The sequence below is a fragment of the Pelecanus crispus genome, chromosome 8 (genome assembly GCF_030463565.1).
Source record: "Pelecanus crispus isolate bPelCri1 chromosome 8, bPelCri1.pri, whole genome shotgun sequence".
NCBI lineage: Eukaryota > Metazoa > Chordata > Aves > Pelecaniformes > Pelecanidae > Pelecanus > Pelecanus crispus.
The window spans coordinates 12,402,086-12,423,486 of NC_134650.1; the positions used below are offsets into that span (position 1 = coordinate 12,402,086).

The following is a 21,401-nucleotide window of genomic DNA, read 5'->3' on the forward strand; positions in this document are numbered from 1 at the left end:
TGGGTTGGAAGAGGAGTGAGTGATAAACACTTTATGTAAATATAAGAGCGGTTCAGCTTTCTAAGAGCTAACTTGAACAAGAAATTGGGCATTCAAAAGCAACCATCTCTGAGCTATAGCTCCCAGACACTTTGCACAGGACACCGTCAGGTACTGGAAACTAGAAACATCAAAGCCCTGGCTAAGAGGAAAAGCAAAGCCCTGCAGTGGCAGCTACACAGGACCTCCTCAGCATGGACCAACAGATTTTGGGGTACCACTCGTCTGAGGTTGAGATTTGCATTACAGTCTAAAATAAATCTTGAAGTCTGTGCTATCTTGCACATTTTAATCAGATTTAATGCTCTTGAGCATTGTAAGGATAATTTCTGTTACTTGATTTTAGTACGTATTATCCCTTAATGCTGAATGGGAGGGGAGCCTTTGCCTCCACATCAGAGGGGAATTCTTGAAAATGTGGGAAAAGCATTGAAGTCGTGGGATGAAGGTTGCATCTGGTTCTAGGGCAGAATTTTCCTTCTGTGAGGTGTCATTGTGATGGCGCTAATTCTGTTTCATTGAGCTTCCACGGCCAACTGAGATGAAGCTGAAATCTGGGTGTTTTCTGCAGCATCTGTGTTTGGATGAAGTATACTGCTTGTTGTCAGTGAGAAGTACTGCAGCACCGGCAGAGTATTTCCAGCTCCTGAATGTTCATCGAAAGAATTACCTGAGCAGTAAGTACTTATAAAAATGAGATTGGCATTAATACTCTAAAATTACAGGCCCTGTGTAATGTTTGGAAAAGAGATACACGGAATGCTACATCGCTTAGGATTTAAAATCACAGATCACAGACATTACAAATATTGCACTTCAGATGTTACAACAAATGCGGCACTCTGTAATACTAATTAACTAGCAGCTTGGTTAATACAAGTGCTTGGCAATACCCCAAAAAGCTTTCAGATACAGCATATATCACCATGTTCTCCCTGCTCTGTCATGCCCTGGCTGTTCTGGGAGGTTACATGGCCTGGCTACTCCTGCATCAGCTTGTGAAATATGTACAGCTCAGGGGACTGTGCAGAGCCACTGAGACGCATTTTCACGTATGCATCGAAGGTATTCCTTTCTCCTTCTCCCTTCCATTGCCTCCTTCCCTGTTTGTGAGACAGAAAAATGTCCAAGAGCCTACGAAACCTGTTTGATTTTATGGTATTATCATCCTCTGCATCCCAGCAGCACGCAAAGCCACAGGCTTGCTAGTACTGTACAAACATGATAACCAGGTCCTGGCCCAACAAGCAGATAATTCACATAGGAAAAACCCAGGCCAGCCATAAAGGAGATCTCTACAGCTCTGCAAGCGAGATGCCAGGAACACGGGCAAGAGGGGATTTCTGGCTCACTGAAGCTAATTCCTTAGTACTGCAGCAACCTCATCATGTAATCCTTTCCATAAACTGATCGTGCTCCAGGTTAGGAAGCAGGTGGGTTTCTTGCCAATAGTGTCCTCCACATGAGGCTGTTTGTCAACCCCCTGTCTACTGGTTCACAGCTTCCCCACCTCTCACTTGCAGTTCTTTGGCCTATTCCCGTGTTTCTGGTTTGTTGGAATGTCCTTTTTTCCTTGGGGGCGGGGCAGGGGGGAGAGCGGGTAGAAGAGAAGACAGACAGAAAATTATGAGTACTTTAACATTGCCTTCTGTGCAGAAATCACATATGCCCCTTTCATAAATCAGGCCATCTTATTAATACTGTTCTATTAATTCTGAACGGTATCTCTTGTCTGCCCCTGTGTTTTAATTGCCTGTGCAACCTGTCTGGGGGCAGTGGGCATTTAAAACAAAATAAATCCTCCTAATTATTGCTCTCGGCTTTGTGCAGACAATGCTGAGAGCTCCCTGTTTTCCAGATCTGCAGTTTTATTGCTTTCTCCATTATGTGACCAACCTGAATAAGGACCAGCTCACGCTGCTGTTCAACTTGCTGGACCAAAACGCGAGGGGGAGGATTTGCTTTAATGAGTTCTACATGGTGGCATACATCCTCCTGTCCCATGAGGGGCGTACCCTGCAGGTCCTGGAGTCGGTATGGGACATCTGCACCATCCAACACCCCCGTAAAGGGAATCGGCTCACTAGAGCTGATCTTTACTCATGGCATACAAGGAATGGAGATGGTCCCTGCATCTATGCTGCTGCATAGAAAAGGAAAGCAGGGAAATGAGCGGTCCCCCTGTTAATATCAACCTTGCTCCTCTGGGATAAATCCATCCCTGAACCTTCTGTGAGATAGGAACCATCTAAACGCTCCACCCAGCTCAGGCTGTCCATCTTAGTCCTCAAAAAACAAGCCCTCAGCTGCGTCTACGTGTGGGGAAGAGAGCAGAGCATCTGTTTTCACCCATCGGTTCTTGCCAGCTTGTAGGTGCAGCATGTGCTGACACCTTTCTTCGGTGGCATCACCTACAGCCCAGGCTGGGGAGAGACCGGTGCCTTTTCCGGGAAAAGCCGCGAGGACAGCAGGCTGCGGTGAGGGAGAGGGGTGGTAAAGCCAGGGTTACCCCCAGAGCTCAGCCTTGCTGCTGGACACGTCCTGCAGCTTCGCTCTGGGCCAGACGCTCGGCTGGGGGCCAGCACTCGGGGCTGCTGCCTGCAGGACTCGGGGAGGAAGGAGAGGAGCCAACCGCGGGACGTAGCCCTGCAAGTCATTCAGCACATGGGAGGGATGGGAAAGGACCTCGCAAAGCAGCCTTGGAGCTTGGCTGGCTGTTGGTAGCTCTCCCCGGCACAGCCCACAGCCCGAACCCAGCCGGCAGCAGCTGTGTGCTCCCACATGGCTCCGCAGCAGGAAGCACCAGGATTTTGGTATTTCCTGCGGGTGCAACTAGCGGGAGGTCACCTTTATTCTCTGGACGCAAGCACTGGTTGGTATTCCACGTATTCTTTCCAAGCAGGAAATCGGTGCTTATCATCTGTCTCTAGACTTTTCTGCCCCAAAACAGAACCATCTTGAAAAGCAGTTCGTCCACCAGCACGCAGGACCTGCCTTTTAAGTGCTGGATGTAGGTGGGGATAATATGATTGATTTTAATGATTTTGAAGCCACAGGGTTTCTCTTCGACATCCAGAAAGAAGAACTTAAGATATTCAAGGACTTTGATATTTCTGGAGAGGAAGTAAAATTAGAGAAATTACAGTCAAAAGATAGGCCATGAAAATGCCCCTAAATTCAAAATTAATCCTTGGGATTATTTTTGCACTGCAGGCCACAGCTGCTTCTTACTCAAGCCTGAATTTTCTTCCTGTTGACTTCAGGAGCAGGTCTTTGGTGAGTTACCACACAGTCTGAACTGAAAATGTTTTAACAGTAAGATAGCAACAGGAAGAAATAGTTTGGGGGGTGGGTAAACCAGGCATATTCCTCTGTCTGAGAAGACTCTAATGGGATGAGGTGTGCAGGACTGGCAGAAGTGCCTTTATTTAAGCCATTTTGTTCTGAGTTCACTTGTGGCTTCTCATAATTTTCCAAGATCTCTGCAGTCCATTCGCAGAGCTGCTGGCCAGGGGGGTACCTTGGTGGGGTACACTGGGACTTGAAACTCCTAGAAACATTACGAGTGCCGTACCTTGACTTCTGCCCGTGCCACAGAGATGCCAATGCCAGATAAGAGCCACAGGGGAACCTCTTTTCTCCAATGGATCCCTCTTTTTGACCTTAAACCAGCTCCAGGTTCCAAGGAGAGGCTGTAGGGATCTCACCCATGCCTGCCCCATGGCAGGGAGCAGCTCCCTGCAACCAGAAAGGGAGCAAAGATGCTGTCATGGCTTAGCGCCTGTTGGCAACCAAGCACCACACAGCCGCTCACTCAGCCTCCCCCCGGTGGGGTGGGGGAGAGAATCGGAAAGGCAAAATTAAGAAAACTTGTGGGTTCACATAAGAACAGTTTAATAATTGTAATAAAATAAAAATAATACATATATATATATAAAATTGTAATGAGAAGGAGAACAACGGGAGACAGAAACAAAACCCAGGGCGGGGGGAACAACCAAGTGATGCAGCCACTCACCACCTGCCAAACGATGCCCAGCCAGTCCCTGAGCAGCGATTGCTGCCCCCCAGCCAACTCCCCCCCCAGTTTATATATGGAGCATGATGTCATATGGTATGGAATAGCCCTTGGGCCAGTTTGGATCAACTGTCTTGGCTGTGCCCCCTCCCAGCTTCTTGTGCACCTGGCAGAGCATGGGAAGCTGAAAAAGTCCTTGACCAGTGTCAGTACTACTTAGCAACAACTAAAACATCAGTGTGTTATCAGCATTATTCTCATGCTAAATCCAAAACACAGCACTATGCCAGCTACTAGGAAGAAAATTAACTCTATCCCAGCCGAAACCAGGACAGCTGGCAACAGCACCTCCCCTCCAGCTCTGCATTTACACAGGCCTCCTTACGGAGGTGCATGCACACATCCCTTCCCGGTTTGCTTTTGCCACCAGCTCACCTTTGTCTCTGTCTGGTCACCGGACCTCTTTCAAATCCCTCCCTGCTCTGAAGTACTCTCTGATTAATGACCACCTGCAGCTACACTGGTAGGGAATTGGTCATTAATAGACTGTAGACATCTCTTATCTCTGTCACAGCTGCACACCATCCTCCTGACTTCAGCATGCACCAGGAGCACGTTTAGTAAGACAGCCATTAGTGACTGAGGGAGATCCCTTCTCTTTCTCCTCCTTTCTGCTGCTAGGTTCCTGGCTTATTGTTTTTATTGATAATTCTCCTCCTCTATGTTCCACCACCAGTATCCTCTTCAATTATTTGTTACAGGCAGTTGTTGCATCTCTCCTGCAAGCCCTGCAGGGCTTGCAGCCTGTTTCCTGTGTGGTTTAGCAGCGCAGCAAGGTATCAAAGCCTCAGTCCTGCTTGGGGCCTGTGGATACTTCTCTAATGACCTCGGACTTGTCTCCCAGAAAAAGCTGTTTCAGCCCCAAGTTGCATCGATCCTGTCCTTTCATCCTGAGGCTGCCTGATGAAGAGGCCACTTTAAGCAGGAGCAGCATGGCTGTGATACAGCCATGAAGGCTCCCCACTTCCACCCAGCCACACTGTAACCCCAGCTGTTATGAATCATTCCAACATCTGCAAGTCATTACAAATGGTAGGGAAACAGCCATGTGCCAGGGAGGTGCCCTATTAGCCTGTAACATGTTTGGGATGAGCTGGAGGCAATCAGTTGAAACCAATTTCTCCTGAGTCAGTCAGAAAACTAGAGCAAGTTGGAGAAGGGGATGAGAGCCTGGACTTGGGGTGTTCCCCTGAAATAACTCTTTACATTGGGCAAGGCTGCCTTGCTAAGCTAGGGATCTATCTCCTCTCCAAAACTAGCAACTGAACTACAGGGAATTCAAGATATGTGCAGTCTTCTGTATTGACAAACAACAACAAAAAGAGAAAGGGGATCATGAATAGCCTCCCAGCTAGATCAGTGAGCTCCTAACAGCCTGAACAAGAACGCTTTACCCAGCTGGGAATAACGCAGCCTCACTTCTCCATCGCCCTGGGCTCAGCTTACAACCGCCAGATAGACGTACCAAACTTGTAGAAAGTGAATAAATCAAAGTGCTGCAGTAAAGCAATTGCCTGTTCTATTTTCTCCGTTGCACATCACCACTGCTCTGCCAAGGTGAGCACCAGAGACTGGTATCCGAGGAGCAGGAAGGACTGATGCAGTTTGGACTTCAGCCTTGTGCCTCCCAACTCTCCCCAGGACTAAGCTTTAGCGTTATGTTCCCCCATGTACTGCAATAGGTGCGTTTTGGGATTTTAGAGACAACGTCTTCCTGTCCCCTACGTTAGTCGCTGGTTTAGCAAGCGCCCTCCTCCCCAGCGCTGCCATTTTGCCACGTTCAGATGCACTCGAGGCAAGGCTGGTTTGAAATGGGGCAGACAGGTCTCTCAACACGGAGCCACTCACGCTGGCAGCTTCCCGCTCCCGCGCCTTCTGCTCTGCATCCCTGCCTGCGTGCTCCAGGCTCGAGCAGCTCCCCACATCCATGCTGCTGCGCTTGTGAGGAACAGCCCACCAACAGGAAACGCTGTTTGCTTTGTTAACGAAACCACCTAATTAAGTCCATGTGGCGAGAAAGCAAGAGAGGCAGTTTAGTTTCTCTTGCTAAATATTGACTGTTTACCCCTTGGGCACAGCAATCCGGTGACTTTATTTTCCCCCTCTCACCTTACACACAGGGCATCAGACCATTGAGCCTCCTCCAAACTTACTGCCGTTAGAGAGCGTCCCTAACAAAGCAGCATGGCTACAGCATAAGGGACTAATTAGAATAGAAAATTCCAGTCTCCAAGCGCCGCCACTGACCTCCCATGAAGTGAGGTTTCGGCACGCCTGTAAGGCAGCATCCCACCTCTCAGACCTCTGCAACTGCTCTGAGTCCAGAGAAAATAAACTACGCAGCTGAAATCCCAACTTTCTGGTATTATTCGGAGAAGGAGAGAACACAACGAACCACTCTTTGCAGAGCTCAGCGCCTTTTCCGTAAGTTACCTTGATATTTTTAGCCCAGATTCGGAGAGATCGGCCACTCCCAGCTTTCAGCCAGATGCTTCCAACAATGTCCAGAGTCACTCTGGAGTTTCTGCACTGGCCAGGGCTGTTATCCCAGCGTAAGAGGCAGCAAAATTGGGCACGCAGTTGAAGATCATTTCCCTTAGTGCTGCCTTCGGAGCCGAGCACCAGGTATTAACACAGCACTGGTCCGCAGGAGCACAGACTGAGCAGGAGGGGCACATCAGCCAAACTGGGATGCAGCTTTAGCCAGCAGAAAGCAAGTAGCGTTTGTTACGTGGCCAGGAGCAAGGGAGCAATATCCACTATAGGGCAGAAACCCCACGCTAGCGGTAGCACATTATGCAAGTTCATATAGTGAGATACAGCTCAATGAAATATGAATATAGGCACAGTACAAACATTAATTATGTTCTATGTTAATTAGGAATGGAAACAAGGCAGTCTATATAGCATAGCGCTATAAGCCATACATATTCTCCCCTAACCTTGTATGTTGTGGGGTGTGAAGCAGCACCTGATCTCCCTGCTTGCAGGAGTGATTGAGAAAATTTCAGCTCTTGTGCACTTTTAACACAGAATCTACATCCACTTGGGGTTTTACTTAGGTCAACAGTCAGCCCGGAGTTCCCCAGCCCATTTCATACACCAAAATGTGCTACAGCTGCGCGCTAAGGACAGCTCGGCGTGGCGTGGGTATGCACACATGGAACACCACGAGGCGGACATCCCTCTGACTATCTGACAAACGACCTAGAAGATGGGTAAAGAAAGATCACACGGTTTTATAATCCCGGTGTTTGAGGACATCAGCTCTGAGAACTTCTCTGTCTGTGCTGGGGGAGGTGGAAGCAGGGTTGTCTCAGGGGTCAGAACAAATGGCTACAAACAAGGCTTTGCACCTGTTATTTTACATATATATACACACACACACGCACACACAAAAGGGAATATGTATATATAAAAGAGATTATATATACTCACACATATAAAAGGAAAAAAAAAAATATATATAGGAAAAAGTTTAAAAGGTCCAGGAAAATCACACTTGTTTATAACTCACATCATAAATTCTACTATGAAATTATCGTAAGATTAAAAAAAATAATTGAACTGTTTGGTCTAATGTTATCACAGCTAAAGTGGCCTACAAAAAAATTACTCCTACTCCTCTGATACATTAGGTAGTTAATCAAGACTATAAAAGTGGTGACCTGAATTAAGACAACATGTCAGTTAATGTAATTATAGGACAATTACACAGACCCATTATTTTGCGCTGTTCACCAAGGAGCCAGAAGCACATCTGCAGACAGCGGGAGCTGGGAACAGAGGAGGTTCACGCCGCATGTCTGAGCGCATCTTCAGGCCCTGCATTCGCCACGGACTGCACACCTTATTTGCGAGATAACGCATCGTCACACACCAAAATTATTACCAAAACGTGTCTCTAGGGTGTCAGACAAATAATGAAAAAGTTGTATTGCTCCAGCTCAGAATTAAAAGCCCTACTGAAGAAATTTAAAAAGAAAAACCACACTGAATTTATTTCTTGAGGCATGGCATTTCCAGGATTACTTTTATTTTTTAAATGCAGGGGGGGGAAAAGTTTCTTTGTACAGCATTTCCGATAGAAGTTCATGATGGTTTGCTCTCCATGGTAAAAGATCTTCCCTAGGTTTAAAAAAAAAAAAAAAACAAAAAAAACCCCCACATAATTTAACAGTCTAAAGACAACCTGCTTGTGCTTTGCAGTTGATTAAAAATATGTGCACACACTACTGCGATATGTTAACCAAGAAACAGAGGTACAACATAAAAATACATAATGCATTTTAAAAGTTACCTGGTGTTCACAGCATCTTTATATTGGCTTAGAATTCTTCATTGACTGAAGGAGCCAGGGATGGGAAAAAAGTTTAAAAGCATGTTTTACACAACTGGCATATTTGATTCTAAAAGTTACTTTCTAAAAAGTTACAGGGGGAAAAAAGATCATGTCACTGGAATCCCTTTGTCCTTGTTTCACTGCATGTTGGAGCTGTGTATTTTCTGTGTCAGTACCAAATCTAGCACCATATCCTGTGTAATACGAATGTTTGTTACATGGCACGCGCAAACAAACCGCATACAAAAAGTTTTACCATAAAAATGAAGATATTTATTCAAGAAGTACAAATTTGATGGTACCAGCCATCTTTGAAAGCCATTACCATGAGGCAGAGAGGACACAAACCGAAGTCTCTTGCTCAGAGCATATGAAAGCAAGTGTCTTACAAATTGCCAGCTAATGCAGTCATTTCAATCATTGCTCAAAAGCCACCTCCACTTTTTAAACATTCCCTGGACTTAAGAGAGGCACAAATAGGGTTTTTAATACAAGACCAGTTAGTTATTTTAATAAAGCCATCAGCTAAAATTTATTTTATTTTAAATTTCCTTAAATTGTCTCCAGCCTTTGACTGGATTCAAATTTCCTAAAGGAAAAAGGGACTTGGGAATGGGCAGGTGCAGAATTTTTGGAGCTCAAGATGAACTGAAAGTTTTAAGGCAGGAGTCAGGATTTTAAGTTCTCTATTTGCCCCATGGCTCTGATCAAATGGTCTTCATCTGTAAGATACACAAATACAGCATTCTACTGGATAAATACCCAAGTGGTCCTGCTTGGAGGGCAGGAACATAATTCTTCACGGAGAGTCCAGTGGACACATTTATTAAAAGTCTTAAAGTCCACGGTAAGATGCCCACTCGTTAGAACATCTCATCTTCCAACTATTTGACTTTTGTAGGCTCAGTGACATGTATCTCCCTTGGAAGGAGAGTTATAGCTCCATCTCCTATGAACAAGAGCAACACACATGCGGCTACGGAGTATCTAAGCGGATGAAATATGGAAGAGGAGAGCCATTTGCAGAACAGAGCAATCAAAAACACTTTATGAAAGGGAAAAGTCTTAAAGCAGGCAGACTTGTATATACAGTCATTAACCAACAGAAGTGTTTGTAGTTGCAGATATAATAGCAGGACATTCATCTTCTTTGGGAGAAGACAGAAGCACAGTTGCTGGAAAGTTTAACTCAAAGGTTTCCTAGATCAGTTAACTTGCAAGGCAGACCACCAACATCTAGTGGGATCGAAGCAGATTTTTTTCCTTTTTCCAAGAATGTTGCAGAACATATGAAGCTCATCCCCCCCACCCAAAGCAAGTTTTGGAAAACGCCTTTCTCAAATACCTCTACATCCTACTCCAGGAGAGCGCAAGCTGTCCAAGAGCTGCCAGCCATCACCCAGGAGGGAGTCAGAATTACAGGGGAAGTGGTGAAGGGCAAAGGAAAAAAAAAAAGCCCCTTTTTCTAACAGAGACTACTTTCATTTCAACATAACAGGATCTGAGCAGCGCAGTGAAAAAGCCAACAAAAATCTTTTTTTTTTCCTTTAAAAATGTAAACATTCTCTGCATAAGGTGCAGGGTCTTGGATGTATTTACAGTGACATAGAAAAGAGTTTGTAAAATACAGATCAAGAGTCAGAAATGTAGCTACCACTTACGCTTCTGAAGAAGACAGAAATGGAGAAACGTACAGCACTCAATTCGTCAACGCTTACACGGCTAAAATGCTTTCAAAACTCCATGGCTAAAAGCATCCCACCATTGTAACAAACTAAGGGTTTTTTTAATAGTTTTTCAAAAGTTTTTACATTATTTACTAACAATGGATATATATGCAGAAGCATGTCATACTACAGCAATATTTTATCAATCAGCCATCTGCTTTACCAAAGGTTATGCACATTGCCATGTGTTGCCTTGTTGCTTCAATGAACCCCTCCTTCCTCTCTTCCCCAAAGCAACTTAGGAACTTTCTGTGAAAGGCAAAGAGGAGCTGGGGTTTTGTCTGGTTGCTCCTGGGGTGAGGTTTGTTTTGTTGTTGCTACTCCCGTTTTTAGTGTTGGGGGGGTCTATTAAAAAAACCAGCTTATTACGCTGCTGACTCGCATCATCTAGTTTTCCAAAATATTTCCCAGATTCAGAGAAGTAAAGGCTTTCAGAAAACTAAAAAAAGTTCTTGCAGTGCAGCTATTCCACGCTGTGTTTTCTGCGGAGAACACCAATAAACTGCGATGCACAAAGAGCCAAGGTAGTCAATGAAACTTTTGGGAGCTGGGTGCTCACATGGAGCAGCTGTCACTTGGTTGTGGAAGATGACCCTGAGCATCCTTCTGTAGCGCACCGAGCAACATACCTACAGCACCCACAGCTTTTCTGGAGGTCCCTCGCCCCAGCAGACCACGTGTGTTCATGCCTCTCTGCCTTTCAAGCTGTTCAGGAGTGTGGACTTTCACTAGGTTATTACTTCTGGGTCAGGCAGAAGCAACAATAAAGAGTATAAAAATTTGAACGTCAAACAGATCTGTCACTAACATGGTAAAAAATGTCATCTACTGGCATCAGTTCATAGCCAGAGCTAATGAGAAACGACACAAAGGGCTGATGGGTCTAACAAATAAAAAATATCCTATTACTCCCCACTCGTCTGCACTTGGCATTGCAGTTCACGGCTGCATGCATTACAAAACCGACTGCACTACTTTGATTCTAACGAAGACACTGCACAGCGCTGGGCAGCACACCAACCAGCATGCCAAAACCCAGCCCAGGCCGTGTTGCCGGTGGTGTGCAGCTCAACGTACATCCACGCTGCAAAATGAAGAGCACCAGCGTGCTCCTTCTATCCATCTTCCCCGTGAGCAGCCACTGGTGTTGGCCACGCAGACCTGCACCGGTCCTGTCTTCCCACCGGGGCTGCCAGCTACGCAGCTGTTTAGCACTTTATTATTCTCACTTCAGCCATGCCTACTCTGCTCTGCAGTGAAGCCAGCCTTCCCTCCCTCTCTCCCTCGTCCAGGCACACGCAGAGCCCTGCTCTGCCCCGGGAACCCCCATGAGTCCCATGGGAGCCCCAGCCTGGCTTCCTGCACTAGTATTTGCACCAAAGACCATCACGTAGGACAAAACCAAGGCATTTCAGAGACAGAAACGACTGTTCTCTCAATGTATATTGCAACCTCCAGTTATATACATGGGATATGGTAGTCAACATGCTGTATGCCTGCATGCCTTCATTACTGGTATTTTTCAATATATATATTTTGAAACTTGGAATTCTTTCCTAATACAAATCTTGTAAAATTCGTTTCCAGCAGGGTATGTGCTTAGCACATCTGTCATTTTATACAGAAGAGGTTGAAAAGTCTTCACTTTCACTAAAAAAGCCTTTTACCATTGAATTTTTTCAGTTTTAGGTATATACTTAAGGGACAGGAGAGGGGGAGAGGCTGTTAGAGAAAAGAGTATTTTCATGAACCAGTTCTCTGTTGTACTCAAAGTCCACTCACAGCATGGCCTTCAGATCATCACCTTGCTCCCCAACATAAAAGCAATTAATATAAAACATGGACATCTATTACGACATAATAAAACTGAACCTTTTCCAACTAAGAGGTTGGAAAGGGGAAGAAGGAGGTCTCCCAGCCCCCTACATGCTGTCATCTCAAAAACAGTACATGGTGACAACTGCCTGAATGAAAATAGAAGAAAAAAAAATTCAACAAAATGTAGCCTACAAAAAAAAGTAGTGCTTTAGTGTTCACAGTTACAGAACTGTCACCCCGGTTTGTTCCTCTAATCTATCACGATTTCCCCCCTTCCAGAAAGGACTTGCAGGGAAATGACATCGTAAAGACTATTTATACAGAAATGTAAGTTATGCCTTACGAGGCAAGTAGTGTTTTCCTGGCATGAAACCATCCTTTGCCAGTGAAAATCCATGAGATTTTTTTAGTTGTTTATATATCAAATATTTTTTCCCCTCCGGAATGCAAAAGATCTGGCTGCAAAAACACAGTATAGTAAATCATATTTGTCTTAAAAAAAATCCACAATAGAAAACTTTTGCTATAGATTAGTAGTTATCAGCTTTGATTTCATCTTTAAAAAGAAAAAAAGAAACAAGAAAACCAAGTCACTTTGGTGTTTATGAGAACAGGAAACTAATTTTCCTTTACACAGCTCTGCCACTGCACTTCAGTCATCCTGTACCAAATCGGGGCTAGCAGAGCTGTCAGAAAACCATAGACTTAATGCAACATGAGGACCAAAAAGAAAGCTGTATTTATTTGGGGTAGGGTGGGAAATGCATATAAGCTGTGGATCTGTTTTCCAACTATCAATGTAAATTCTGCGCCTGCTTCCACCTGCTGGGAAAGACTCATGATGTTGTATAAGTGACCTCTGCTTGTTCTGGCTCTATGCTGATGCTCATGGAGGAAGAACTCCCTTTGAGTCCAAGAAACTGAGTTCTGTGGAATTAATGAAGGAGCAAACAAGTTTAAAATTGCCAATGTATCCCACCAGTTTCACTAGCAGACAAGAAAGAGCTGGGACAACTGTGGCTTTAGACCATTGATTCAGAGAGGGAAGACAGAAACCAATAAAAATATGCTATTCATACCTGAATAGCACATTCAACTTTGGAAGAAGTGGAGTCATTTCAATGATGGCTGAAAAAACAAGCAAACTAGAAATCACATTTAAAAGGAGCAGGGCATTTGATCTCAACCAAAGGCATTACCAGACAGGGATGCAGAGCAGCCAAAGGAACAGAGAGCATCGCTAACTGAGGGAACAAGCAATTAGATTATCCTCCCCTCCCCCCAAATATGCTCCGATTCTTTTTGAGGCTACAAAAGGATTTGTCTTTTGCCAAAAGGGCTCCTCTTACATTCTGAAGGGAAAGCACTGGCTGTGAAACACCACCGTCACGCTCTGGGCTGTGGGTGCATGTTGGTGAGGATATCTCCAGTTGTCCTCGCTGGAGAGTCAGTCACCAGAGCTAGAAGACTGGCTGCTGCTTCAAATGACACTCACACGAGCAGCTGAAGACCGTGTGCTGTTGTGTCCTCCTTACCATTTTCCATGCTTTGTGCCCTCTAGGAATTGAGCAGGTGAAGCTGCAATCCATTGCATCTGGGTGTAACTGCAGTTTAACCTGGACCTGTAACACCGGTGCCATTTGACAAAGGTGATGCACCTAATGCTTAAGCGCCGACCAGCACATCACTCACCTTAGCTAGCCTGGTAAAAACTTGTTTTAATGATCTGAGTGATATACAGTAATTCAGCAGGCACGTACTCACATGCTGGTGAGCCAGTAAACTTCAGGCTAAGTCACTCTTGTAGCAAGTAAGTTTACAGTACAGTATGTGAGACTATACATTGACTAAGTTATTGCCTAATGCTCCGGCGGGCTGCATTCCCAGCTCGGGAGCCAGCAATGGCACAGGACTGCATTGCCATCTTGGAATGTACAATTGCTTGGTCGGAGCATTGCCAGGAGCTGCCTGCGCGGGACGGAGACCGAGTCCCCAGCCCAGCTCTGCTGCGCGTGGTCAGCTGTGCCTCGGCAGTGCCTGGGCAGCATGTGAGTTAGGTCAAACCAGAAAGGATCCCCGCAAACACGCAGTGCGGGACCTACCCAGAGCAGCTGCGATTCTTGCACAAACTGTATGTGGTGCTGATATGAAATTTTATAAACGGATTATTTATTTTAAATAAAAGTGCTCTCTGTTGCTCTGGCTCCATGGATCATGACACCACCTACAGTTTTAAGAATCATTAAGCTTTTGTTTTAAGTGAACTACAATCTCTTCCCTCCTTCCTTGTACCTCCTCCCTTTTCCCTTCCCCTTCCCGCTCCTTCCCTTGCCCTTGCCCTGTGCTGCTTGCTGTTGTGTTAAATGTGAGATCAGGCAAACCCCAAAGGCCAGTTTACATTTTTATCATTTGTTTTTGCAGCTCTCCATCACAGATGGAATTTTTGCTGGTCATTTCTTGGAACCAATCCATTAGCAGGACAAACCGAAAGAAGAGAGGGCAGCGGAAACAAACCCCATGACAGAGACGGAGGAAAGAAGAATCAATAAACAAGCAGAAATCAGTTTTCCACCGGGGTGGGATTTGCTAAGGGCTGGCTCACGATGACTTGCACCACATAGTCCTTTGGGATTTTCAGCTCCTCCAGTTTCATTTTGTCTGCCAGAGGCCTGCCCGAGAAGAACCAGCGCTGGCTGCCCGGCTCCACTCCCTCCACCGCGTGCAGCCGCCTCTTCATGTGGTACACCGTGTCCATGCTGCGGACCATGAGTTTGAGGTCTTTGCCTGTGGACAGGCGCAAACGAAGCTGGCATTCGTGCCCTGAATTGGGTGGGGGATCAGGAATATCCAGAGTCTCCAGGTCGCCCTTCTCCTCTATCATGTTGATAGGTGGGGCAAGGCAGTAGACGGGAAGCTGGTACCGGTTGCCCAGTTCATCGTAACACTCTGTAAGAGCACCTTCAGGAGGTAAGAAGGGAAAAAAAAAAGAATATGAATACATTTCACATTTAACATTGAAGGAGTCACGCTCAGAAGTGCTGACCCCACTGTTAAACCATCTGAACAATGAGGTCTGAATTCAGGCTTTAAAGGATGGATACAAAACAATCTGAGTTGTCATTAAAAATTGGTTCACCTTGTTTTCATATGGAAACTTTGGGTTGACTTAAAAGCACCCCTTAAAAGTCAAATGCAGCCCTCCCTCCAGATAAACCAGGATAAACTTCAAAAGCAGCAGGAAGGAAGAGATGAGGGAGGATGATGTTCTCCCCCTGTGTTGTTTAAAAAAGGAGTATTTCACCAGCAGCACAGCCTGAGGTTCAGGGTACCCATGCATCCAGAAAATGCTACTTGGATGAATTACACGATTCATCCCTGCTCTGAACCCGAGCTCTGAAAAGGCAAAATGGCAAAGACCAAAGGCAAAAGACCACTGTGAAAGAAAGATTTTCTAACTTCTCAAACATTCAAAAATTGCTGAAATGGTTTCATATAGGATTCATGTTTTAGCGAGCACTGCCAGAACAAACACGACCACCCAAGTCAGACAGCTCTGTGGCTCTGTATGGAGCGCGGTGTCACCGCCAGAGCAATGACACCCGGCACGTACTTTACATTTGCACAGCGTCTGTAACTCCCATACGCAAAGCCCTGAAGTTTCAGGAGGGATTTTTATTTCCCCAGACTCCTGAGAGATTCCTGGGGTGTTAATGACAACCGGGCAGTGGTGCGCTGCCTTGCATACGGTATTCCTTCTTACCGAAATGGCACATGTGCACAAAACAGCTCAAGAATTACAACATTGAACTAACAAATACAAGCTGACTTTTCACAGTATGAGCCACACTTTATAAAGATATTTCAAGAACTACCCTGGAAAAACGGCAGCACATTTTTCATAATGTGTTAAGAGTAAAGTAAGAGAAGGCTGAAAGGAGAGCCCTGCTGCATACAGTGCATGTCACCTCTTGCAGCGAGCCGGGAAACGGAGATGCAGAGCAAGCTGCATCCTAAATCACAGCAGAAATCCCTTCTCACTGTGGTTAAAAACCCCCCAGACATTCACACTCCAAGCAAATGCTTCTCCCCTGTTCTGAATTTACCTGCTATAACAAATTTCCACATTTTTGCCCCTAGAGGGGGCACATTCACTTGCAAGTTTACCCATCCTTTTGTAGCTGGAAATGTTTGAAGAAGAGCCAAGTCCTTGAGCTACAGAATATTTTAAAAACTCTTTGACTCGGCAGTTCTGCACACAACACCCGACTGCTCCTTGTTAGAAACTAAAGGTGTTTTTTTAGTTGGAGGCTTTTTCATGCTGACAGTGAGTTGTCTTAAACTTTGCTGTTTATCAGCAAAATTACTGCAATATAAATTTAACTTGGGGACGTACTGTGTCACTCGGCCCACTGTGACAGCAACATCTTGTGCTGGCAATCTTCTTTCTTTTAGACAAAGCCCCTCTTTTTTAAGGATAATCTGTGTTGATGAAAACACACAGAGGAAATCTTTGGCTAAAAGATCAATGTTTCAGGTGCAGCTGTGTTTGGCGGCTTTTCTGTTTATACAGGTAGCGCCGAGGCTGCTTTGCCCTGAGATTTATTGAGAAAACAGAACAAAAAAAAGGAAATCCAGAAAATAGAGTTATACCACTCATTACAGGCTTGTATCATTTATGAATCTCAGAGCAAACCAGCTTTCATCAAAACTGTATGGATCCATACCTTTCATGGTACTTTGTCTGTGATTTACAGACCAAGGCCTGAAGTTCCCATACTTCAGTTTTGTTTTACAGTGTTCACCTCCTTCTGTATGCCTGACCTATTTAGTAAATGTCACAGTACTAAATTCTGGATCACAGTTCATAGAAACCAGTCAATGTAGTTTGCTGCTAAAAAAAAAAGAAAAATCCAGACTTCAACAGCCTTTAAATTTAGCAAGAGCAGCTAAACTTTTATCTTTCCTGCTGAAGGCCAAGCAGGAGCTCCAGGGCGGAGATGAGGAGGTGTTGGTCCTCGCCTCCAAAGAGACACGGAGCTCTGCACACACAGCCCAGTCCTCTTCAGCCAGCTAATTCCCGCTGGGCTTTACGAGGCTTTCGGTTAAGTGATCTTTGGAGAGGGTCAGTCTCTGCTACAACCTTCAAGATGTCGTAAATAGCAACAAACTCAAAGGCAGAGTGTGAAGGGTGTCACGTTGGCTGGAGTTCAAAAGCGAAACAATGGCTGAATGCATTAACCAAAGGCACGTAAGTTGGGAGCTATTTTAAGCGATGCAGAAAAATGCAAGTTATCAGAGGGGAAGAGAGAAAGTGGTTGAATTACCCGCAGCCACCACAGCAAGGCCTATCTCACCAGCCAGATGGCAGCTCTTCACCGAGGCACTCACTGCAGCGTCCCTTACACAGTGCAAAGCACGCAGGAAATTAAACATCCGAACTACAAAACCCTTCATAATTTTGCTGTTGTAATTGAAAACCATGTTTCTGATCCTGCAAGATACATCAGCTTGGACTACGAAAGTTATTCAGCAGGAAGGGGCACTAAAAGAATGTCAAGCTTTTATGAGAAAACACGGAGAAAAAAGAAAAATAAATTATCTTTTTTTTTTTTTGGTTTCCCTGTTACCTAGGCAACAAGGGTCCTCACCAGCCAGTTACGGCACAGGAAGGATGCAGCCTCCTGTAAACCGGAGAAGAAAAAAGCAACACAAACAGGTTTCACAGTTCAGGCAGGCAGCCCTGCGTCCTTCCCTGCCAGCGCCACATTCCACCAGCGGGCAGGGTGCTCGGAGCTGCACGAGGACAGCCGTGCTGCAGCCCCACTTTGACAGGTTTCCCCTTCCCTGCTTCCCCTTCCTTCCTCCAGATGCTGCAGCTGGATGCTCCATCAGGCAGCCAGACCAGGTTCAGATGCCAAAGCCTAGAGGGCGAGTCAGTACTTCGAATTTTCACTGCTGGATCATAAAAAGAAACCACGTAAAAGGGGCAGATTTCAGGAAGAAAGCAGCAGAGAGGATGGGTGGCAGGCATGCAGGTCTAGGTGGAAGATTTTGTACTGGACATGAAAGATCAAGATGTTACAAAAAGATCTTACAACAATATCGAGGATAGGACAAATTAAGCTCGTCAATACTTCATATGCTTGAGTATTCTTTGTGTATTTAAATACTCCTCTAGATGTTGACATGACTTTAATAAACTCGGACACAAAACATCCTGGTAGCAACATGAAGAACTGCCTTTGAGAAAAGCCAATGACACAACCAACAAACCAACCAACCAACCAGCCCACCCAAACCTTATTCTTCTCCAACTTTCTATCATTCAGAATTAAGGTGCATGGCATGTGATCTAAGGAGTGCTTTGAGGATCTCATTGACTGACTCATTACTCTGAGAATTTTCCAGTTAAAGACTTACACCATCAGGCAAGCTCTAGAGTCATTCAGTATTGATGCTGCAACACAGTTAATGGAGTTAACTTTATAGGCTTGATTCAAGTCAGACAGAACACAAGATACAAAGCTAGAACCACAGCAGATGGGATTATTTTAATATTTCAAAAGTAGTATCGACTCAGAGACTGGGGAATTCTGGAAGGAGCCGCAAAGCAGAGCTTCTTCTTGGTTGTTAGGTAGGAGACAGCTTGAGAGCTCTGAGCAGAAAAATAAGCAGATGTGATCATCAAGCATACAGAATTGGAACATTTTGAAATTAATTGCCCTGCAGGTGATAAAACTTCGGTTTACTGAGATTATTAGGATGGAGATTATTTCTCTGGATTGGTAAGGGAAAACACTAAAAAAGGACTGGTTGAGATACTGCTTCCACCCCTAAGCAGTTCAGAGTTTGGACTTAACTTGTCCTTCTGCACATGAAAGCACTAGCAATTTAAGAGACCTAAATGACAAAGGTAAACTTTTGCAGAAGTTAATTGAAATCAGGCATATACGAGCACACTCGTCCAAAAACATAAAAAAATTTTAATGCATTTTAATGGCATTTTGGCATTTCTTTAAAGCTGCATACCCTTCTCTTCAGAAAAAGCAGTAAATTTCTTGTTTTCTGTTCATGATGTGCCTTCTATTTCTTTAAGATTGTGAGCAGTTTTGAGAAGGATCGGTCAGAAACGCCCAGAACTTAAAAACTGAGCAGATTTCCATCTCTTCTTCCCTTCCCCCAGACAGACTTGCTGCAGGAAGAAAAATTAAGACGACACAAAAAGAAAAATCTAGCATTGCAATGAGACTAGCTAATTTAAGGAGCTTAAGTGTCTGTGTATAACACATTTGCCTAAGGAACAGCTGGTTCGTTTGTTTTTCTTACTGAAAAGCTCAATTCCAAACCCAAGCTAAGCCTGGATTGCTGAATAAATTGGCAATAGTAGAGCTTTCACCTGTAGACTATTGGTTTGAATCCAATATAGGTCACTAATGCCTGAAACTCATTATGAGCATCAGAGAACAAGTGGGTCTTCTTCTGGGTCCTACAGTACAACAATTCCTAGAGAGCAATGGCTGAGGCAGAAAAGCTGAACTATCTCTTCATCTTTATTAGTCACTGATTCCAGGTCACAGCTGGGAAACACAGGATCTTACAAGAAAAAAAATGTGCACTGACGTCAACAGCATGCGAGAGTGGTGAAGGGTGACTTTGCTCAGTATGTGAACAGGATTGAGACAAACAAGTGAAAACATGCAGTGCTTTGTTCCAGCTCACCTACAACCATCACAAACTGCGAGGAGTTAAAAGAAAAAAAAAGCTCTCTCACATTAAACCCCATATAAGTTAATAATGACTGAAATGGCTTAATGCTGCAGTTAACTGTAGCTCTCCCATTTTCTGGAGGGCAATGTGTGGGAGTACTCGTGCAAGCCTGTGCCTTGCACCACATATGGAGAACAATAAACCAGCTATAATCATTAATGGTGTGGATGAAGCACTTGATAACAAACCACATATATAAGCCCCCTCCCATGCTTCTTCCACACTAAACTTCCATGGGCTATGCAAATTTAAACTACCATAAAGCTACTGTACAAAGCCTTTATAAAGGTACAAGCTTTGTCTCCTAAGCCACAGCACAACTGCTTACACAACACAGCTTTGCTCTCATCTTCAGCCTCCCTTTATAATACAGAACTTACTCCAGCTCCTTAAAGAATGGGTTTTGTAGATAATAAGTGTTAAGCATTTAATAATTCTCATTTCAAATTCACTGAAAAACAGCTCTTCCAGTACATGAACATTATCAGCCTGGCTCCATTTCACAAAGGAGAGCAACTCCCAGAGCCAGCAGGAGATCCCAGTGCTTCAGGAGCTGCTTGGTAAGCAGGGACCAGCTCACTCCCCGCTTTTGGCAACTGGCACAAGACAGACTGGACTTGTGCTTAGTGCATTACAACAAAGCAAAGGAGGAGAAAATTAAGACACTCTGCTACTGCCTTTGTAATCCTCCCACCCTGTTCTTTGGCAGAACTAGCTTGTAGCTGGTTCACTGAATCAGCTATTGCACTGCTCATGCTCGTCTCCACGCTTGGATGTTCTTCAGAAAACCCCGCTCACCCGGGCTCCAAGATCGCTGATAAAATAATGTACATTCAGCTGTCTGAAAAGACTCTGCAAGGCAATAACCTGAGACACACTTACTTGCAGCAGAGGGTTGGACTAGACAGCCTCCTGAGGTCCCTTCCAACCTGAATGATCCTAACTAGTTGCTTTTGCTGTAATAATACTTTGAAGAGCAGATCCGTCAGAGTATAGAGCCAAAGATCCTCCATGTGTATCTAAGTCACCCTGCTTCAAACTGAGCACACCTTACCCTAGTGCGGGGCAGGTTTGTGAACCAAGCTGGCAATCTCATGAGTAAACCATTCTTAAAACCAGTTTTGCAACTCACGCCTGCATGCTGACACAAGGGAGGAAAACCCAAACCGCTATCACTGAATCAGCGGCACCCAGCAGCTATTGAAACCAGAGGGCAGCAGCACCGCAGAGAGCGAAGCTTGCACTCCAAGATGGCATTGCCTGAATGCTCACCTGCCAAAGAAACCGAGATGCATCTGAACAGCGAAGCGAGACAAGGGGTTTGTGCCGCTCCTTCTGCACAGATTAGTGGCTAAGAGGGATGTGCCATCATCACCCAGTCTAAGGTATGTCTCATCCATGTGTCGTAACTGAAAGCCAATCTGCCTGCATGCCATTGCTACCTATGTTTGTCAGAAACCCTTTTATTTTGGGTTAGATTTTGGGGAGGGGGAGCAGGGAAGGAGCAGGGTGTGTTTATTTTGGGAAAAGGCTGGTGCAGATATGCAAGGTGCATCAGTGGGCACGTTGATCCTCTCCGTTTATCACAGCAGAGCACCAGCATCAGTTAATTCATTAGCACTAATTAACT

At 44.9% G+C, this 21,401-nt stretch overlaps 2 protein-coding genes across 2 annotated transcripts in view; one reads left to right on the top strand and one right to left on the bottom strand.

Moving 5' to 3' along the window:
* Positions 1-580: 580 nt before the first annotated feature.
* On the top strand, positions 581-5,460 carry EFCAB9 (EF-hand calcium binding domain 9). The gene is given in 4 exon segments (XM_075715622.1): positions 581-716; positions 1,898-2,061; positions 2,990-3,163; positions 5,377-5,460. Coding segments are annotated over 4 exon segments (558 nt in total).
* A 9,104-nt stretch (positions 5,461-14,564) lies between these two features.
* Positions 14,565-21,401, bottom strand: part of UBTD2 (ubiquitin domain containing 2) — a 53,369-nt gene continuing 46,532 nt past the window's right edge. The window contains exon 3 of the mRNA XM_075715689.1: positions 14,565-14,962. Within this exon, the coding sequence (XP_075571804.1) occupies positions 14,565-14,962 (398 nt within the window). The remainder of the gene's footprint in view (positions 14,963-21,401) is intronic.